At 42.8% G+C, this 21,638-nt stretch overlaps 1 protein-coding gene and 1 long non-coding RNA gene across 5 annotated transcripts in view; one reads left to right on the forward strand and one right to left on the reverse strand.

The window, feature by feature from the left end:
- Positions 1 to 3,121: 3,121 nt before the first annotated feature.
- Positions 3,122 to 20,874, reverse strand: LOC113913479 (caspase-1). 4 transcript variants are annotated; one of them, XM_027577710.2, is made up of 11 exons: positions 20,737 to 20,874; positions 19,898 to 20,164; positions 17,452 to 17,511; positions 15,529 to 15,783; positions 11,602 to 11,708; positions 10,388 to 10,561; positions 9,017 to 9,251; positions 7,985 to 8,128; positions 6,460 to 6,569; positions 4,930 to 5,033; positions 3,122 to 3,225 (listed from the first exon to the last, which is right to left on the reverse strand). In XM_027577710.2, the coding sequence occupies exons 1-10, from the start codon at positions 20,741 to 20,743 to the stop codon at positions 4,935 to 4,937; spliced, it is 1,458 nt and encodes a 485-aa protein (XP_027433511.2). In that variant the 5' UTR covers positions 20,744 to 20,874; the 3' UTR covers positions 3,122 to 3,225; positions 4,930 to 4,934. The 4 variants fall into 4 exon arrangements, with proteins under 4 accessions (XP_027433511.2, XP_027433507.1, XP_027433509.1 ...); XM_027577706.2 differs by lacking the exon at positions 15,529 to 15,783; XM_027577708.2 differs by lacking the exons at positions 15,529 to 15,783; positions 17,452 to 17,511.
- The window catches only part of LOC113913482, an 87,371-nt gene continuing 75,005 nt past the window's right edge, over positions 9,273 to 21,638 (forward strand). Inside the window, exon 1 of the long non-coding RNA XR_003517231.2 lies at positions 9,273 to 10,070. This is a non-coding gene — a long non-coding RNA (uncharacterized LOC113913482). The remainder of the gene's footprint in view (positions 10,071 to 21,638) is intronic.

Consider the following 21,638-nt stretch of genomic DNA (forward strand, 5'->3'; position numbering starts at 1 on the left):
AGGGGAGGGGGGTGGGGGGATGGGTTAGCCTGGTGATGGGTATTAAAGAGGGCACGTTCTGCATGGAGCACTGGGTGTTATGAACAATGAATCATGGAACACTACATCAAAAACTAATGATGTAATATATGGTGATTAACATAAGAATAAAACAAATTAAAAAAAACCGGTATATAGTATTAATTTGAAGAGATTTTTAGTGAATAAAATCATTATTTTTCAAGAACAATGATGACTTTTTTTCTTGTGTTTCATACATTTTACTTTTGGCTTTATTGGCTTGGAACTTTAGTGCAAAATTGAATACAAATGTTTTTTACTTTTATGTTATTTAAAGGTAATACTCAAATATTTCTGCATAAAAGGGCTATAGATTTTCACACATTAAGTGTTTTTCCTCTATTTCTCTTTTGTTAATATTTCTTATTAAATATATGCATTAGATTAAGGAATGGCTTTTCTTCCTGTTTTTCTAAGGTTTTAATTATTTTTATCATAAATGAATTCTCAGTACTATTGAATCCCTTTACAAACTTCTTAAAATTATTGCATCTACTTTTTAATCTGTTATTTTGAGGAAAGCTATCCTAAATAAGTGTTATGAAACTGTAACCACATTCTTAGAGTAAATGCTAGTATCACTAAATACTAATTAATAAATATTAATATTATTTCAGATATGGCTAGATTTGCTTTGCTAACATGTTTTTTTAGAATCTTTACATGAGTGTTTGTGAAAAATCAGCCAGTATTTTTCCAACTTTTCCTCTTCTCTAATTTTGTTTCAGCTTTGTATAAGCCCTGTAAAAGAATTTAAGAAGTGTACTTCTCTTTTTTATGTGAGTGTTTATTGAAAGTAGAGCTTGTCAGTTTTCTAGAAGTTTCATAAGACATGTCTTTACAACCATTTGGGTCTACTAGCCTTTTTTGCAGATAGGTATGACAAAGAAAAATTAATTTGTTTAATGTTTATGAATCCATTCAGTTTTTTATTTTATCATGTATTAAGTTTATTAATTTACCTTTTCTAGAAAATTTTCCACATATTTCCTCTGTGTTATATATGATATTCCCTTATTTTTTTTCTGTATTTATGTTTATCTGTATTCATCATACTTTTTTATCTCGAATATTGTCTTTGTGCTAATTCTGTTTTTTCACAATCTGTCTTGGCTGGATGTCTTAGATTGCTAAAGATTTATTTATTTATTTATTTATTTGAGAGAGAGAGAGAGAGAGAGAGAGAGAGAGAGACAGTGAGCACGAGACGGGGGAGGGTCAGAGGGAAAAGCAGACTCCCCACTCAGCAGGGAGCCCAATGTGGGACTCGATCCCAGGACCCATGATCCGGAGGCAGTTGCTTAACCAACTGAGCCACCCAGGCACCCTAGATGTCTAAGATTTCATTAGTTCTTTTAAAGGGTCAGTGTTTGCTTCACTGACCCACCCCGTCCTGTTTCATTATGATTTCATTCATTTGTTTTTACTCTATATTATTTGCTTACTTCTATTTATGTATTGGTTTAGTATTTTTCTGACTTCTTAAGTTGAATGCTTAGTTCATATGTTTTTCTTCCTGTTTTTTATATGTGCATATATGTACACATAGTTCTATGTTTGGAAGATGTGTGTGTGTGTGTGTGTGTGTGTGTGTATTTCAATTTTGCGCTATATGCAGATGTGAGGCAGTCTTTCTGTTATTGGGTTTCTAATATTACCACTCAGTAGTCAGAGAATGAGGCATCTGTGATAAGTATTTTTGGATCTTTGTGATGTGACTTATGTGTCTACATGGGCAGGCCAAGTCCAGAAATAAAGCCATCACGAATCTTTGTAGTGTTAGTTAACCCTTGCAATTCAAAATTCAGTTAACCCCTACAGTTAGGAATTCCTACAATTTTAGTCTCTCCTTGCTTTGGAAAGGCAACACCACACAGTGGTTAATAACTCAGATTCCAGAGCAAGTCTAGAGCTTTCACCTGCTAACTGCGTGACTTTGGACAGATCATTTAAGTTCTACATTATCTGTAAAACAGGGATGCTGATAGTAATTATAGGACTGTTATGAGGCTTAAATTAGTTACACAAAAATCCCTTTCAATAATCAAAATCTTGGGCGCCTGGGTGGCTCAGATGGTTAAGCATCTGCCTTCGGCTCAGGTCATGATCCCAGGGTTCTGGGATCGAGTCCCGCATCAGGCTCCCTGCTCCTTGGGAGCCTGCTTCTCCCTCTGCCTCTCTCTCTCTCTGTGTGTCTCTCATGAATAAATAAATAAAATCTTAAAAAAAATAATAATCAAAATCTTTACAATAATCCTGACATACAATTAATGTAGATAAATTTTAACTATTATGTTTATATTTGACATCTAGAGCATCCTTTTATTTTTTTTTAATTTCATTCAGCTATGTACTAAAATGTCTATCCAGCATTCTCTGTGGACATAGCAGAAGTGGTATAGCTCCTTACATAGTAGTTCCAATGGCCATGCAGCCAAAATTCCTCTACCAACATTCATCCTTCCAGAAGAGTGGACATTACTCCTACTGCTGACACTCCCTTCCACTTTGCTGTGATTTATCTAATTATATTTGCATATCTGTACAAATATGCTGAGTTTACACCATCTTGGACGAAACCCCAACTTATTTTCGACAATAGCCAAGGGCTTACTAACAGATAAAACTTTCCTGAAATGTGGAAAGTGCAAAAGTCTGGGGGAAAAGTACTTAACAGGAAAAACGTATAGCAGGAAGAAAGATACATGGGATTAATTTGCTGAAATCAGTTTACTGAAGGAAAAAAAAATGAGCTCCACCTACAATGTTGGTTAAGTAATAAATTAGAAAACTTCTTCTAGATCATTCTATAGATCCAGGGTTTGGTAAGTATACAAATGAGCTGACCACTTTGCAGCTCTTGTCTCCGGATAGGTACTGCCTCCCATCACCTTATTGCTGAGGGCAAGCCACAGCCAGTTATGTTCCCCCAGCGAAGTGCACACACTCTCTGAGTCATAAAGCTGGAAAATCCAGCTCATATCTTCCACTTCATTTCCATTCAGCCACCATTTTAACTGAAATCCTATTCTCCGCTAGAGGATGTAAAAGACACAGTTCATTTGTTTTCATTTTTATTGAAATACAAACGGTCACATGAATGTGCTGTGCTAGCAAAGGTGCTTTTCGAAGTTGGTCAAGAAGGGCTGGACTGCCCACTACCGCCTGAAGGAGAGAAAAAGAGCAGAATGTCAAGGTAGCAGTCCCGGGAAGACCTCAGTCCGTCCCTTCTCATGGTTCTGTTTCCATCCTCTTCCAGGTACCTTTTGCCACTTCCTTTGGCTTATATTGGTGACCCTTGTAGTCTTCTTGCCCAAAAGTACTCCAGGTGATGTTTGCAAAATTTCAGTTACTAGATTATGTCATTTCTCTGTGCAAAAGCACTTGAAGGGTTCTGTCTGTCTCACTTGGGATAAAACATTTAAAACCTTTACCACATGACCACCAAGGTCCATGTGACCAGGCTTCCCACTGCTTTTCTGAATTTGTCTATATGCCATTGTCTCCAATCCCATTCTCCTCCAGGCTATGGCCTCTTAGCACTTCTGTAGACACAGGAAGCACATTTCTGCCTCAGGGTATTTGTACCTGCTGTTCCCTGAAGCTGTGACACTTTTCCCCCAACAGGGACCACAAGGTTCACCACCATCCCCCAGTCTGTCCATTCCTTGTTCTGACTTTACCATTTTATCACTAGAAGGAAACTTCGCCTGAATAATCTATCTGTAGCGAGACAGCATCCACCCTCTGTGTCTCTTTAGCCTCCTTTATTTCCCTTAGCTCTTCTCCCTCTCTGACACAGGCTCTATTTCCGTGTAGTTAGAGTCTGTCTCCCTTCACTCGAGCATGGCTTTCTCAGAGCAAGGACTCCACTTATTTTCTTGCCTGGTGTATTGCAAGCATCTGGATCAGAACCTGGAACATAGTACGTGCTTGATAAATACTAGTCCCATAAATAATTCAGTCCCCAAATGTGGTTCTATTGGATTAATTAGGCCTCAAAAGCTGTTATACTGAAATATCTGGGCAACCGTGCAGTGACTGTGTCAGAAACCAGGGGTAGGAGATGGCATGAGCACATATTGAAACTACTGAGATAAACCTCACGATAAATAGAATTTAAATTATGTTTCTGAGAGGTAGACTCATAATTGCCTATAATACAGAGTGATATAAAGCTGCTGTGAGTGAGTAAAATAGTTTTGGGTCTAACCTTGATGTACCCATCCTAAAATATTTTGACCAAAAATAATAATAACAGTAATACTATTACATGTGAAGGTGAGTGCTCAAAGGGGCTTGTGAGCAGCATGTGCAGGTGTGAGAGCACTCTCTGAGTGTGAGATCCACTCGGTGAGCGTGGTGCAGAACCTCCGCCTCTACACAGGGCAGCTTTTATACTGTCTGGCGATGGTAGCTCGGAGTAGCGATGCAATGCATATGCACTCAGAGGACCAAAGTCCTAATTTCTCCTTGCTCCTCTGTTTCCTGTGTTCTCAGGATCTGAGGCAGTGTGTGGTAACTCGGCATGTGGGAGGGGTGGGCAAGGGAGGGAATGAGAGAGATGAATGAAAGTCATAATGGAAACATGAGGAAATTTCTATTTTAATAATTACTACCCTGTGCCCTGCATAGTTCATTGCTTCCTAACTTGGTTTTGCTCAACTCACAGATGGATTGATTGTGGAGGTGGAGGTAAGATCCAGATGCACATAAGTGGAGTAAAAAAACAGCAACTAACCACCAAACTACATCAACAAGAAACACTAATGTGACCATCTACACTGTCAGCTGCCACTTGGTCATTGGACCTCACCACCAGTATTACTCTCCCATTTACTTCACTTGCAAACAACTCTTGACACTTACCATCTTCAATTGCCAGGGAAGAGATAGAAAGGTCTTGTCATGGACATTCGTTCAATGGTAGGCATCTGGGCTTTAACATTTGGTTTTTCAAATGATTGTTGAACCTAAAAACAAAAAGAGGGGTAAGATGAGCCATGTCTCTTGTGAATTCTCAGAAAAGATCTTTCAAAGAATGAGCCAGAAAATTCTGGGAATGCAGGGTGCTCCTAGGATTGATGGGGCCAACCCCATGGACACTCAAACTCTTTGCCACTGCTGCCCCACCTGTTAAAAATGACACCCTATGTCAGAATACACTCTATCTCAAACACTTGGTACCTAAGCCCTTTCAAACTCCATTTCCTGTTTTCTGTTTCTGATCTGATAATCAGTTTTCCCTTGGGGTCTGTTCATGGGAACTGGATCTTGAGAATTCTCTACTTTCTACGTCCACCAGGGTTAACTCCTCAATTCAATGAGACTCGAATCCCAGGATTTTGTTCTTAAGTCCAGAACACTGAGCAACTTTCACATCCCCGTCACCAAGCTGACCTGAAGTCTTTTGCCACAGGCTGATCAATGAGATCCTACTTAATCTAGATCGATTATTTCTGGTCTTTTCCTGGAAATGCCCTCCCAAGTGCAAGGTCTAAATCCTACTCATCCAAAGGACTTAACTTGCTAAGTTCCTATTCAGAGACCCCAACTCATGTCATGTTGCTGTCTTCTCCAATTTACTATTGGTACAGCCTTCTTCTGGAAGAGTACAACTGTTCTCTGTGTTTTTGAATGAAAACACAACCACACTTTCCATGTTCTTAATACCAATCCCTTGCTCCCTAAAAAAGGAGGGAGCATCTATTTATTTATTCATACATTTATTCATTAACGAATATTAATTTCTATGTGCCTGAATGTTGAGGTGTTTAGCAAATCCCTGCCTTCGTAAATTCATATTTGAGTGAGTAAATACAGGTAAAAAAATGAACCTATAAATACATATACTGAATGCATGAAGGGGGGAAGGAGGGGCGACTAAGGAGTGTGCAGAGCTGGGGAAGCAGCATCAGGTCTTCCCTTCTTGACCACTCCATTCACAGTCTTCTCCTGTCTTCTCTTTCACATGTCCTCAGTCTTTTTCTTTACAGATCCCATCACAATCTGTAACCACACATTTGTTTGTTGACCTACTTGTTCAGTGACCATGTGTCTCACATGCATGTGTCTCATTTGCCCCTTTGTCGCCAGGAAAGGCACCCATTCCGTATTTATTTAATAAAGTAAACAATGAAAGTTAATGCAAATACCTCCCACTCTGAAATTTAAGAACTTACACCCCATGACACACAAGCTTATATTTTATATTATTTTTTTATATTTTGATCTCCTGCTATAGTGCATTTTTTTTATTTCCTAAATCAGGTTTTAAACACCTAGATGACGGGAACCAGGTCCCATTCCACATTGTGTTTGCCTGACCAGTTCTGCCACTGTCACCTAGCAAAGCCTTCCTGCACAAACAAATGACTAGAAGAGGATTGACAAGCTTACCTTCTGAAATACTTCTATGAGGTGATAGCACCAAGAATATTTTTGGAAGCATGTGATGAGTTGTACAATGAAGAGAGATCCCTTTGTGACGTGTCTCCAGGATACGTTATCTATGAAGACAGAAAGAGGTAAGCCTTGGTCTGTGGTCTTCACTCTTATTTTGTTTACAGTTTTTTCTAAAGCATAGCTTGGTAGTTATCTTGATGTGTTTAGAAGAAGCAGCTATAACCCAACATTAACTCATTTTCCACAGATAAGAAGCAAACAAACGAAAAACTAGCAGAGACTGAACTAACAGGGCAACTCATCAGAACCACAGGATGGCACAGTGGCTGCATTGCATTCTTAGGATTGACTGACTTTTAACTGTGTGCCCTATGGTCACGCACTTGGCTCTCAAAAGAGGCTTGAGAGATAACTGGAATTATCTCATTTTACAGAGGAAAGAATAGAAGGATTCAAGAATGTTGCCACATTTACACAGGTGGCCATTTATAGATTATATACTGTGCTGTCTTTCACAATATAATAAACAAAATAGGTGAACAGACCCAAAGGAAACTTTTGGAGGGGATGGATATGTTTATGGCATGGATTTTGGTGATAGTTTCACAGATAATACTTATCTCCAAACTCATTAAGTCCTAGCATATGTCAATCATATTTCTATAAAGTGGTTTAAAAAGACTGAAAAGAGGGGCGCCTGGGTGGCTCCGTCGTTAAGAGTCTGCCTTCGGCTCAGGTCATGGTCCCAGGGTCCTGGGATCCAGCCCAGCATCGGGCTCCCTGCTCTGCGGGAAGCCTGCTTCTCCCTCTCCCACTCCCCCTGCTTGTGTTCCCTCTCTCGCTGTGTCTCTCTCTGTGTCAAATAAATAAATAAAATCTTTAAAAAAAATTAAATAATAAAAAAATAAAAAGACTGAAAAGAAAAATTTGCAAATTAGAAACACCCAAATATAAGGCTTCTTCAGATGATTATGTAGAGGTCAAGAACTAAACACTGCTCTACTGTTAGTAGGTCAAGTAAGCTCCAAGGTATCATTTTCTACTCCTTTTAAAGGGGTATCCCCATTGTGCTGGGGCACGTGATAGCACCATCTAGACAGCACCAGATGGGGAGTATGGAGAAAAAGGTGTATACTTGACCATCTGAGAAAGGGCAGCCAGTCCCAGGATCCATAAAAACTCTTCTCAAAATGTTGAATGGATTTAGTAGAAAAACGAATCAATCATTTGTTTTAAAATGGTATATGATAAAGGCGGTTCCTTGCATTAGGTTGTTTTAATGTCTGATGTACCTTTGATATAAAACACAACACTTGTAATAAAAGCACAATCTTAGAAAGCAAGGGGAAAAACAGAGTCTTCATCCCCATAGAACAGATGAGACAAGATTTAAAATATATCGACAAGACTTAAAATTTGCTTTGGCTTATTGCTGCACGGACCCTATGTTGATTTTCTAGAATCATTCAGAGGTGGCCTCAGGCCCACAAATCCCTGTGTGCACTGGAAAGACACATACGTGGGGTCGAGGAGCAGAAAGCAACGAAGTCCTTCTCAATGTGGACCTTGTGGACGGCATCACTCTCCAGGAGCAGAGGTCGATGTGAGAAGCTGTTGGTCGAGGTCACTGCTGAGTCACTGATCCACACTTCCCCAAGACTTTCTGTGGAGATATCAACTTTCTACACACTGTGTGCCTCTCAGGATGACTAGAGCAATTGCCCACCTCTTTGTTTTTAAGTAGTTATTCCAACCAGTTAGACACATGCACGCGCGCACGCACACACACACACACACACACACACACACACACACACACACACACACACACAGGGCTCTGCCTTTCTCTAGGGTCCTTCAGCAATGTGCCAATTAATGCTGACAGCATCACAAAACTAGAAGAAACCATTTGCTAAGAGAATAGAAGTTAAAGCCTTAGTTGCCTAATTTCAGAGAGCATAGTTACATTTTTTTAGGTAAATTATGTTTGTTTCCTTTTCCTCCCAAACATTGCTCCACAAAGCTAAAGGACAGTGGGAAGTCAGGGAAAAGGAAGTTTCTTTTGACTGCCATCCCAAGTTCCCTCACCTTCCTACTCACTTCCTTTTCAATATGCCTGATTAAAAAAAAAAAGGATGCTAACATAACAATAAAAAAATTTAAAAAAAGGATGCTGCTATTACATAATATGCTCACTTTCAAAGGAAATTTTTCTCAAGCCAGAGATTGTCAAAATGACTGTAAAACATTAACAAGGAAAGCCCTCATTAAAATCATTTTGTCCCAGGATTTGGATATTTATGTTTAACTTTGATTTAGTAATTCTGGTGGTCTTCTTCACCGCTTCCCCTGGATTAGGTTGAACAGAAATTTGTCAGCCGATGGGACAAATGCTCATGATACCAGCCCCCTCAGGGGAGTTTCCTACTAATTTAGTCTAGTTTATTTGCCCTGAATGGTGTCGAAGATCATCTCCTCTAGAAACAAAGCACACATCACAGTTCTCCCCAGACACCTTCATGACCTTTGGGGTTTCCATCTCAGAACTCACCACCTCTGCAGGCCTGGATGATGATGACCTTGGGTTTGTCCCTGAGGTTGAGGCAGTTACGGTTGTTGAAGATCTGGAAGATGGTGTCATAAGGTAGCACATCCGGGTTTTCCGAGCTGAACGTAGTTCCGCAGATTCCACTCAGGATTCCGTGAGACATGAGCACCAGGAACGTGCTGTCTGAGCACTTGTGCTCTGGGCGGGCGGCGAATGCCCGCAGCGCTGACTCCATATCCTGAAAAAGACCTCCAGGGCTCACTTTGATAGGAGAAGCATTTCAGTTGTTCTCACCTCCTGCTTATCCTGAGCAGCAGAGTAAGAAACATCCAGAATGTTCCACTCACTATGCCTTCACGCACTGCTTGCTCGAGGATGGCTGTCTGATGTTTCTTTCTATAATGGAGCAGTGGGTAGAACTTTCCACTCCTGATGACATTGTATAAACTCCTCTTGATATATTTGACAGTCACTTTTTGTCACTTAGGTACTTTTTCCTTTCTGCCTCTCTTTCCTCTCATTACTTGATAAGAGCCTTGGGTCATAAATGCATCCTACCAGATCCCGTAAAACCCTTCCCACTGTGCTTAGAATAAAATCAAACCTCTGATGTACAAATACTCCTCTCTCACCCTGCCTCATCTCCCCCGGGCTCCAGCCACTCCGGTCTTTCTGTGCGGCTACTGTGTGACTTCCTTTCAGTTCTGAATGCAGTTCATCCACAGCTGTCCAGAGCTGTGTGGTTCCCCATACTCATGTGTCCGCTCCTGTAGTAACTCCCCAAAGATCCCACCTAACATCATGTTTCCTGGGATCCCCACTCACGTTTGCTCTCCTGCTTCCTTTTGCTTTCTTCTTTTCACTTACTTTTAACTTTCTTTTCACTCTTACAGAGACGCACCAAAGCTGTGAAGTTTTCTGTTTTGCTTATGGTACGATTATCCCGCACCAAGCGAGCCCAGAGCACTGCAGCTGGGAGCTTCCTGTCTCATTCACAGACCTGTGCCCAATGCCAGGAAGTGCCCCTGGTACACAGTTGGGACTCGATACGTACATGGTGAGTACACGCCTGTGAAATATACATCACTCTAGGATTTTCTGGGGACTGTTGGGGCTGAGTCCTAATCACCCCACTTTGGAACTAAGGATTGTCTGGATACACATGCCAATCACTTTGTCCAGTTATGGAACTGAGGATATTTAGAGCTCAAAAAAGACATAGATTTTCCCTGTTTCTTACTTTCATGTTTTAAACACACACACAAATATGGCCTAAGGATGTCAAAGTATTTGCCTAATATGCTAAAGCTAACATCTTCGTAGTAGGATGCATGTTGAATATATACATGTTTGGGGTGGGTGAGGGGCCCCTACCTTAGCAGTGAGTTTCTTTTTCACATCCACACTGTAGCCAAGACCCTCCAGTAGACTCCTCATCCCTGCAATGTCAAGTTCGGCCCCATCCCTGGGAGGAAGATGATCGAACTCTATATTGCATATGATGAGAGCGAGACGAGTACGATCCTTTCTCTCCTTTATTGGGTAGATCTGCAGGAAATGGATATACAGTGAGCTTGACTTACTTAATCTCCTTTGACACTCTCAACCACCAGTCACTGTTACTGTGCTCAGGGCTCCTTTAGCTGCCCTGTCCCCCGTCCTGTACCAGAAGACACTGCCCTCCTATCTCTCTGTAATGGATTGAGTTGGCAGTAGCAAGAAGTGCAAACTGGAAGTAGGTTGTCTTTTAAGAACCCACAAAAGGACCCAGTATATAGCTGGGATGGTGACTCAAGAATCTTCAGGAGACTAGACTACTCCCTACCCTCTCTTCCTCTCTCTTCTCCACCTAGTCGTCCTTCTTAGCATTCAAGATTCAGATCCAGTTTTGGGTGCCTGGGTGGCTCAGTTGGTTAAGTGACTGCCTTTGGCTCAGGTCATGATCCTGGAGTCCCGGGATCGAGTCCCGCATCGGGCTCCCTGTTCAGCAGGGAGCCTGCTTCTCCCTCTGACCCTCCCCCCTCTCATGTGCTCTCTCTCATTCTCACTTTCTCAAATAAATAAATAAAATCTTAAAAAAAAAAGATTCAGATCCAGTTTTGTAGAAGCCAGGAGACATTTGGCACCGGCTCCAGCTAAAAATGAATACATCAGGGGTCCTTTTTCTTTGGTAATATTGTTATTTTGGTACTTTTTTTTTAACGCATCAACATAAAATGCTATGCAGACTTTAATTATATTTTTTAAATATGCTTTTTGTCTAGGCTTTTCAACTAGAATGCAAACAACTGTTACTCAGCCATGTTCTCTTATAAATATTTTGCTTCTGTAACTACAGCTAAAATTGTCATAAATAACAAATAGATTCGAGAACAAATAAATGAACAAGATGAGAGATCTGTATTCTACCATGGGGTTGAAAGACAACTGGAGTCTGTGGGAGGCCACATGATTTTCTCCTTGCTCAGAGTATCTATGGATAAGATTACCACTGTCCCCACTCCCTAACTCTGCAATCAGCATTTTAGGAAATGGTGTCATTAGTGACACCATCTCTTATTCTCGATGTCGTGGACCGAGCATAGCACCTCTGCAGCCTTCTCTTTATACAGTTTCATGAATTCTTCATGAGGACAAAGCTTGAGAGTATCTGTAGATTCTTCTGGCTCAGGTTGCCCAGACACATCCTCGGGACCTGCAGGATACATCATGGATCATAAATTAGGATATCTCCCTTTGTGACCCAATTTTCCCTTAAGAATACTGACAGAGAAGGGAAATCATAGCAAAAAGATTTTTCAACATGTAGGGGTTGATTGTGTCTAACCTCTAGTGTGAGGAGATGTATTTTGAGTAGGAAAGAACAGGAAGATTGTTAGTAGAGGAAGCAGATCCACCCGAAAATGCAAGTGTAGGTTTCTGATAATTCTGACAAAAACACCTTGATGATTTGGGGTCAAATTTAGCTTTGCCATATTCAGCAAAAACAGTTTGACTTTTCCAATGATTTTACTCTAGGGCCCTCACTCGTCCATGTGGACCTTCTGTTGTCTCTGAGCAAGAACATCCTGAGTTAAGATTTATTGGAGTGCTGTCCCTTAGAAATGAAATTGAGGGGCGCCTGGGTGGCTCAGTCGTTAAGCATCTGTCTTCGGCTCAGGTCATGATCCCAGGGTCCTGGGATCGAGCCCCATATCAGGCTACCTGCTCAGTGGGAAGCCTGCTTCTCCCTCTCCCACTCCCCCTGCTTGTGTTCCCTCTCTCGCTGTGTCTCTCTCTGTGTCAAATAAATAAATAAAATATTTAAAAAAAAAGAAAAATGAAATTGAGCCACATGTGTAATTCAAAATTTTGTAATGTCTTTTTTTTAAAGATTTTATTTATTTATTTGACAGAACGAGAGAGCACAAGCAGGGTGAACAGTAGAGGGAGAGGGAGAAGCAGGCTCCCCGCCGAGCAGGGAGCCCGATGCGGGGCTCAATCCCAGAACCCCGGGACCATGACCCGAGCCGAAGGCAGACGCTCAACCATCTGAGCCACCAGAAACTAAAAAGAAACAGATGAAATTAATTAATATGAGTAGTATATTTTAACATGATATATGCAAAATCGCATCCTCTCAATTTGTGTTACTGGTCAGGACTCCAGCCCTGAGTAGCCGGGTGTGGCTGGTAGCTATCCTGCCAGAGGGTGTACAATCCTGAGTCCACTCCCACCTCATGCAACATGTAGAGACACCCACGCACACAGGTAATGGAATCTTCAACTGTGCACGGATGCTTGACCTTTGTGGAGGAGACAGATTGTGGTGGCTCCTCACTGAGATGTAAAGTCAGCGACTTAAAGGAGAAACCTATCTAGTAACCAGCCCTGTGTCCAGGGTTGACCAGATGGTTGTCTGTTAGGGATCCTAATGCGCTCTGGATGTCCTTGCCCCCAAAGGGCGAACTAACTAGCATGAAGTTTTCAATCCATGTTTTCAAATGTGAGAAAATACCTCCTCCCACTTGGGAAAGTTTGTCTCTGACTCATCCTGACCCAATCTCTAGAGAAATGTAGGACTGTCCGACCCCGTTTGGCCTCACTTAACTGAGATTGTGCAAAAAGCTTGGAAAGTCCTGAGCCCACCCTTGGAGAAATGAGGAAGAGGAATCTATAAACAGAATTTAGCAGTTTGTCAAGACCTAATGTAACAAGGATTTTGTCCATGAAAGGAATAAACCTTTGTGTTCAGTAACACAAGCCAACCAAGAATTCCTCTGATTTTCTTTTATTTAAATGACAAAAGCAATGTTATCCTGTACAAAATTTCCAGTTTTTATATTTTGTAGTTTTTTTCCTGTTTTACTCATTTGTTTCCATTAGTTTCTAAATAACATTTTTGTAATAAATGTCTTTCTAAACTGAATGCTAAAAACCTGACTTCTGGCAATGCAGCCAATTATAAGTCTTTAAAGAAACCAGGCTTTCTGAACATTTCTTAAACAGAGACACTTGCTCTCCCTTTGTATTCCAGAAGATTCCACCAACATGAGGACGTCCAGGCTCCTGGGCTAGTCTCTGGTCAGAGGGTACATTTTCTCAGCAAAATTCTCCTCTGTTTCCAGGTTGTGTCCAGGTTTGGTGAACATCCTAATTAACAAACATCAGCTCCTAATGACCATCTTGTATCTGTGTACAGATACCGTGTTTGCAGATAAAATTGAGAATTAGATAGGATTTCTATCTCACATTTAATAGTAAAGTTAGCATGAAAATGAATCTTTTCATTATAACATAATAAATACGGTAGTGCTGCCTGCTGCCCAAAGGGGGTTCCATTCGCCTGGCAGCACACAGAAAGAAATGAGAGAATTCGGAGTTTAAATGAAAATTTTAACGTTTGTCTTATCTGTTACTTAATGAAATGCTTAAGAAACCCCTTAAACTGATACAAAAAGGAAGAGACTGGTCCAAGGTAAGACAGAGCCATCTTCCTTGGCAGGTAGGCATCCGAGTAGTTATTCCCAATACTAACAGTGCTCGTTACATAGTATGCACATATATGAGTTTGTTAAATGAAGTATATCAGAATGGTATCCGTGTCCAGAAGGCCTGGCCAAGGCCTTTCCATATGCCAGTAGCCCAGCTCACCCAGCTTCCTGGCCTGCGGGTGCCCTGGGATTCCTCTGGGGCCCCCATGTGCAGAGAGCACCCAGGGAGCCTCACCTGGACTTGTTGAAAAGCATATTTGCTATAGTGAAGTCTCTACAGTTTCCATTGCCTTTTGTTTATTATTGCTTATTTTATTATTATTATTATTATTGATCAACTCTGAGATTTCAGGACTGGGATTTGAGCTTAACCTCTGTAGTGAATCAAGTCTGTCACTGGTGAACTTGGGTAAGAGGCTATTTAGGTTCTAGTAATACTTATAATTCAATCTAGGTCAGAATTAAAGTGTTTTAATAGATTGAACATTTTACAGGTGTTCTCCTGATCATATTTTGTAATGTACAGAAATGAGTAAGCACTAGAAAGGTCTAAATACTAGAAGCGACGTCATATGTATGAGAACTAGTATCTACCGCATGCCTGTTCTTTATCTGTTGTATTCATCCCGTGTTTATTACATGCCTGCCGTGTGGCTGGCACTCTGCAGAGAGCTACTATTCCCTCATGAAGAAAACACCTGTGCTCTGGATGAAGAAACTTGGTGGATTATAGTCCTATCTAATTCAGAACAGATCTGATGAGGGGAATCGAGTGTTTAACTCTATAGATGTTAGTTTTGTTTTGTTTTTTTTTAAAGATTTTATTTATTTATTTATTTGAGAGCGAGAATGAGAGAGAGAGCGAAAGCATGAGATGGGGGAGGGTCAAAGGGAGAAGCAGACTCTCTGCTGAGCAGGGAGCCCGATGCGGGACTCGATCCCGGGACTCCAGGATCATGACCTGAGCCGAAGGCAGTCGCTTAACCAACTGAGCCACCCAGGCGCCCTATAGATGTTAGTTTTGTGAGGTCAGTGGAGTCTTTGGATGGAAATGTTGAATGTGCAGCTAGGGGTAAGTGTATCTGGAATTCAGAGAATTCTGGATGAGAGCGACTCTCTTCGGAGTTGTCAGCCTGTGCCTGCCATGATGTCCCTAGCCTGTGAAGAAGTTACCAAAATTGTCACCATTTCCCAGATCCTAAGACTGATGCCCAGGGAGGATAAGGAGCTGGAATGAAATCATGGCATATCTACAGTGACGGAACCTGGGTCCACGTGCAGGTGTCCTTTACTACACCATGTCCACACTCAGCTCTTTCTGTGAGCAATGGAAGCACAGCGACTCAGCTTCTTAGCTAATTGGAAAGTGGATCCCCTCCCACAAAAGGCAAGATGGCCTCTCAGAGGATGATGACAGATTTAGTAAAAATTATACATTAGTAATGGAAGGATGGTGGGATTATGGAGGCCCCTGGAGGACCTTTGGTGTTAAGTAGATTCTGGAAAATTTGAGACACCCATTGTTAAGTGATTTCAGTTTGCCTTTTACACTGGTGGAATATTTGTCCGTATTAATGAAAGTTTGGACAAGGGCTTGACCTGCCTTCTGCCATTTCCATCGCACAGAGTCCAGAAGGACCCAGGGTTTGTCTTCAGGTTTGGCATCATAAATTTTTTTCTTTTCTGCTTCCTCCAATTTCAGAACATCTTTTTCCAACAAGCCATGCAAAGCACCAGTAATGAGGTCTTTGCCCACAGTTTCCAAAATCTTAAATGGGTGTTTGTCGTGTGTGTCTTCTGTCAGAAATACAAACACTCCTTCAACTATAGGCACAACTTAAAGAGTTTTGCCCCGTCTCTAGAAAGTTCCCCGTTATGGGCAATACCCCTGAAAATGCCTTCTGATTATGTCCCCACTTGTCCCGTAAGGTATGTCCTCTCTCATTGTATCCACCGAGTTCTCTGAGCCCATCAGATTCACACTGGGCTGTGTTTAGTGATTCATCCCCACTGAAGATCTTTGGAGGGAGCTTCTCATCTTTCTTCTGTGACACTGGGCCTAATGCTAACTTCCTGGCCACCTACTGCTTTCATATTTCTCTTTCTCACAGTGATGATGATAATCCATTTGTAATATGTGCTCCAAGGAAAGGCCATGCTGTTGCCTAGAACTGTAAATTTTTTCCACTAGGCTGTGGGATCTTTTCTTTCTTCTGTATTGAATTTCCTTGGTAAAAGCACGCTGTCTTCAAATCCATATCTTTGTACCCACATCTCATGCCCACATCTTTGTGCTTAAAATACTTATAAACACTTGTATGCTTGCTGAATGCATAAATTAATGAAGAAATGAATGAATGAATGACTCTAGAGCCCTAATATTTTAAGAACTTATCTCAATAAGAATTCTTAATTGAAAATCATCTGATGACTAATCTTTCCGTATAGTAGATTAACTTGACACCAGGGTAATTTACTACTGTCTGGGATCATCTTCGCTGAAAGGGTTGTGTGTAGTGTCATTTCCATCCCAAAATTTTTGTCTAGCTTTAATTTAATGGTGGAACTTCTTAAATACCTATTCCTTCATATTTCGTGTATTTTTATAAGATCAGTAAAAGCAGGAATCTTGTTTGTCTTGTTCATTCCTCTCTAAACAGTCCATAGAGCAAGATCTATAACACAGTTGGCATGTGTCAAATATTTTTCTTATGGCCTAGTATACTAGCAACTTTGACAAAATTATTCAGTGAAATAGTCTTTTAAGCATTTATTGCATGCACACTGAATCAACTACTGCGATGGGATCTTACCTACAAATAAGTCAGGTGTGTCTAATTTCCTCATAAAGTTTAAAGTCCAACAGGGGAAAAGGAAGACTTAATTCTTTAATGACAAGAAAGATATAGTAGGAGTTATAGCTGAAGAACCATGGGCCACTATAGGAATCAGGACTCTGAAATAGACTAGCAGAAATAGACGTGGAGAGCAGGGTCTGGGTTTGAGAGAGGGATCAGTAAGCTTGGCCACTGCTTGAATGTTGGAAGTGAGGGAAAAGAAAACCCAAGATAATTCAGGTTTCTGGTTTGAATAACTGGGTGATAGTGGTGCCATTAACTAGGACAGGGGAAACGAGGAGAAGCGAGGGAAGGGAAGGATGACAAGCTCAGCTCCCTGAGGGAAACGTGAGCGCATATGTTCAGTAGGCACTAGAATGGTCAAGTGTGGTGTTCAAGTGGGTAGTCAGGTTGGGGACACAGATTTAGATTTGTGAGTGTGAACATGGTGGTAAAGCTACAGGGATGGCCTCTGCTAAAGCGCAGAGATTAAGAAAAGAGAAAGGCATAGGACCAATCCATGAGAGTAACCTGTCGCCCTCTCACTCTGGGGTCATCCTGTGAACACAGACTTAATGTCAAAAAAGATGAGGTTCAAAAAATGTTCTTGCTTGGAAAATACCATTACCTGTTGAAGGAAGAATTGCTGCTTGAGAGTCTGAGTTAAGTTGACTTTCAGATGGTGCACCTGAGGAAAGATCCAGGACATTAAAATAGTCACTTATCGTCTCTAACTAATCTCGCCGGACCTGTTGGACACTCCCTAGTGAACACACGTTCTGTGGGCCTGTTCAAGGTGCAGCTAACTTAGAACCACAGCCGTCACTGAGAAGCCAAAGCCTCTAGCCTGGCTGACTGAACGTTCCCCCTGGAGGCAGAATAAAGGAGTGTCTGCAAGTTACTCTCCATTTCTGCTTTCTAAGATGAAGGGGAATTGAGACAGAAACTGATGTAGAATCAAGAGGTCTCTTAATTCTCCTGTTTCAAGGTGGCTCCTGGGGTGACCACTGCTGCCTGACAGGTGCGTGCCATGTTGCGTGTCTAACTCAGAGCTGGCCTGGACTTTGGAGAGAAAACGAAAAAGAACAGGCATGTGCACATGGACACTTAGCTGTGATAAGATTTACCACAGCAGAAAATAAGGATGAGATGACCCCCTGGCCAACCCTCAGTGTTAAGTCAGTTTCCCAAGTGTCATTGAACAGGAAGGTGGTCAAGCCAGGATACACATGCAAACTGTCATCCTTATCATCTGTGGGCTCCTAAGTATGCTACTCCTCCAGCCCACAAAGGCCACCGTCTGAGGATGCATGTGCCAGGATCCCTGACCATCACCTCCATAATCTGCATCCGTCCTACTAGGTGGCAGAAGCCATACTCACAGGAGGAAAACAGTGGGAAGCCGCAGTTACACTGTTTGGTTGCATAAAATCACTCAAACCTGTTAATAGATCCTCTTGGGTCACTTTTATTATTGTTGATTTTAAGGACAAGACTTTAAATTTGTTGAAGGTTTTATGAGGATCTCAGTATGACAACACCCACCTAAGAAGCTTATTCCAGAAACTTTCAGAATTGGCATAAGCTAACAAATGAGAAATGCTCCCCAATCTTCATTTTATAGTACTTATTGAAGACACGATTTCCATAGACAAAATATGGTCCATTTCCCTGAATGGAAGGGAGTCACAGCATCAAGCCCAAGGCGGCACACTACAGTTTGTCCCATCCTTCCCATCTAGACTGCTGGAATGCATTAACCATCAGTGAATTCAAGAACATTCTCTGGGGGCGCCTGGATGGCTCAGTTGTTAAGTGTCTGCCTTCGGCTCAGGTCATGATCCCAGGGTCCTGGGATCGAGCCCTCCATCGGGCTCCCTGCTCCGCGGCAAGCCTGCTTCTCCCTCTCCCGCTCCCCCTGCTTGTGTTCTCTCTCTTGCTGTGTCTCTCTCTCTGTCAAATAAATAAATAAAATCTTAAAAAAAAAAAAAGAACATTCTCTGGAGGAGGCCTTTTTATGGCAATAGGAAGTAGGTCTTCTTATGACCAAGAACTTTCTTTTAGGAAGATCTCTCCCATTAAAGTGCATCCAAATATTATATCTCATTGTCATAGTCTATGGACCTACAGAAATTGGCCGATGGATGAGAGAGAGATGAAGCCACGAGGACCCTGACCAGGGAGGGACACGTGACAACTGGAGCGGCAGACTCCAGGCTAGTATGTCACAGTGGGTTGGACAAGTGCCTCCAGGCCAATCCCCAGGAAAAAAAAGCTTCTCATTTTCAAAGAACATCTTCTTTTTCTAAATGGCTTTGGCAAGTGCCTAAGAGACCAGGGTTGGACTCCACTGGCGCTCCTATCTTCGCTGTGGGGCAGGACTAAGTGACCATAGAAGGAGCTGTCCAGATGTCTGCACCTGGTCTTGGGCTCTTAGAAGAACCGGAGGTACAGGGGGGCTGGGCCTCATAGAGTGGTCCACAGCCCAGAACCACACTAGTGGACACTCTTACTCAAAAGAAAATGCGAGGAGGTACCTAGAAGGAAGAGTCCACTTAAAATCCTTACTTTTCTATAAGCAGTGAATTTATTCTGAGTGTTCCACCATCCCTGAAATATATTTTGTTCCTCCTGGAGAGTCAGATTTTGGAGAGATGTTGTAAAAAGTATCTGAGTCTTTATGTCAGATGCCTACATAAGTTCCCAGGGAGCCCTGGACTTTAAGGAGAGAGAGAGAGAGAGACTGAGTCACTGAGTCAGTGCTTTGCCAGGATGACTAGAGAATATAGTATGAAGCTTTTCAGACTGTCCTCATGAAGTTCCACAAAGGAGGTATGGCATATTTTGGATGGGAAGGGAGTGTCAATCAGAGGAAGGCTCCTGAGGTCGGAGGACCAGGAACAAAAGGGAAGAAGCAGGAGACTTGCGGTAGAGCTACTGATCCAATAGCTCAGATTCCGGAGGCCAGGAACTGGGAAGTTGTCTGCAAACCAACCTGACCAAGGAAGAAAGCAAACGTTGGGCACAAGGACACGGGCCCGCCATGCACCTCAGTGTGAGGAATTGACCCTTACCTGAGGAAAGGCCCATCTTCTCTGCAAGGAAGGAGTCCTCTTCACGAATATAACAAATAAAAATATTGCACGCCTGTGACCCTTTCCGAACGACAGAGTCAATCAGAGCTCGGGCCTTATCCATCACCGTAGCATTTTCATACCGCACTCTCTCCATCTCCTCCTGGTTCAGCACTCTTTTCTCTAAGAGCTCATCCAGCAAGCCGTTGAGGGTCCCTGTGTTCACTGAGCTGACAAACAGCTTCCGCTTGTCCTTCAGGGTCTTGTCTGAGTGAAGCACAAGGATTCCTCAAGTCATGAAAACAGTCTCATTTCCTCTCAGGTCAGCACCAAGGAGTAGCCTGCTTTAGACCTGACGTTCCTCCCCACGCAGCGCAGGACCCCTGAAGACCCCCCACGGTCTCTCAGTGTCCCTTCAGCATTGACCCTGGGCACTCACTGAGCAGCCTGAGGACAGAGGCGCTCTCCCGCCATTTGCATCTGGAAACCTGGGATCTCCCCCACATCCCCCACATGTACTCAACTCCGCATAAGAAAATAATGAAGAGCGATGTCCCATGTCCTTTCCCCAGCCACTTCGGCTGTCACACTCAGGCCTTTAACATTCAGCTAGGACCGCAGAGCATCCCCAGGATGCCAGTGAAGCCCCAGTTCCCTCCTGGCCCTGGCCTTGCCTTTCCTCAGGCTTTGAGGAGTCTCCCGGGCCCTCCTTTGGCCTTCCCAGCTGCTGCCTGGCGGCCCCCACCCCCCGTTGTGCCCACCCGCACAGTCACAGAACTGTAGACCAGCCAGGCCTGTGCTTCCCCCAGACATGCCCTTTCAGATGGTCGGAGACTCACCAGCCATGGCTTTTCTCTCTCGGCTTCGAAGGACAGTATGAAACTGAAAGCATATCCACCTTCCCTTCCAGCAGGGTGTGTGTGCTTATTGAGAAATACCCACTGCTCATGCACAATCATCCTGTTGTGTTTTCCACCCTCCCCGCCCCCACGAAAAATAAGTCAGTTCCCCGAAACCTAGCCTGCATCGACGAGTATATCTCTGGGAAATTTCTTTCCCTGGCACTTGGATGAGATCAGAGAAGGAAGGGAGGGGGGCTCGGAGAAAAAGTGGAAAGTGGGAAAGTGCACACAGGGTTTGACTCACACAGCACTGACTCTCCCATTGGTTAGGAATTAGTAAGTGTGATCTGGAGAAGTCGCTCCTACTTTGGCATCTTAGTCCATCCAGGCAGTGAGCACGAAATACCATAGACGGATGCTTCTGAAGGAGAGGGATTGATTTCTCAGGGCTCTGGAGGTTGGGAGTGCACACTCAGGGGCCAGCACGGCAGGCTGGGCTGTGCAATGCGGTGGCACTCGCACTCGGGGTCACAGGCTGCTGACTGCTCACCCAGCCGGTCCCCACCTCGCGGAAACAGGCAAAGTGTTGTCTGGAGCCTCTCTTTTAAGGGCTCTGCCTTCATGACCTGATCAGCTTCCAAAGACCTCAGCTCCTACTAACAGCACCTCGGGCATCAGGTTTTAGGCACATGGATTCTTGGGGAGACACAGACACTCAGTCTGAAGCATTTGGAGAAGCTGAGCGCCTGCGTCCTGTGCCCCATCCCGCAGCTCTGGGCAGCGTTCCTGTGAAGCTGTCTTGCTTTTAGGAATGGAAACAGTTGGCACCAGAATCAAAAGTTTTCTTTTCTATTGCTCTCCCATGGCAGAGGGCTCTGTTTTGAGGGACACCATAGAGA

The sequence above is a fragment of the Zalophus californianus genome, chromosome 11, assembly GCF_009762305.2.
Source record: "Zalophus californianus isolate mZalCal1 chromosome 11, mZalCal1.pri.v2, whole genome shotgun sequence".
Classification (NCBI taxonomy): domain Eukaryota; kingdom Metazoa; phylum Chordata; class Mammalia; order Carnivora; family Otariidae; genus Zalophus; species Zalophus californianus.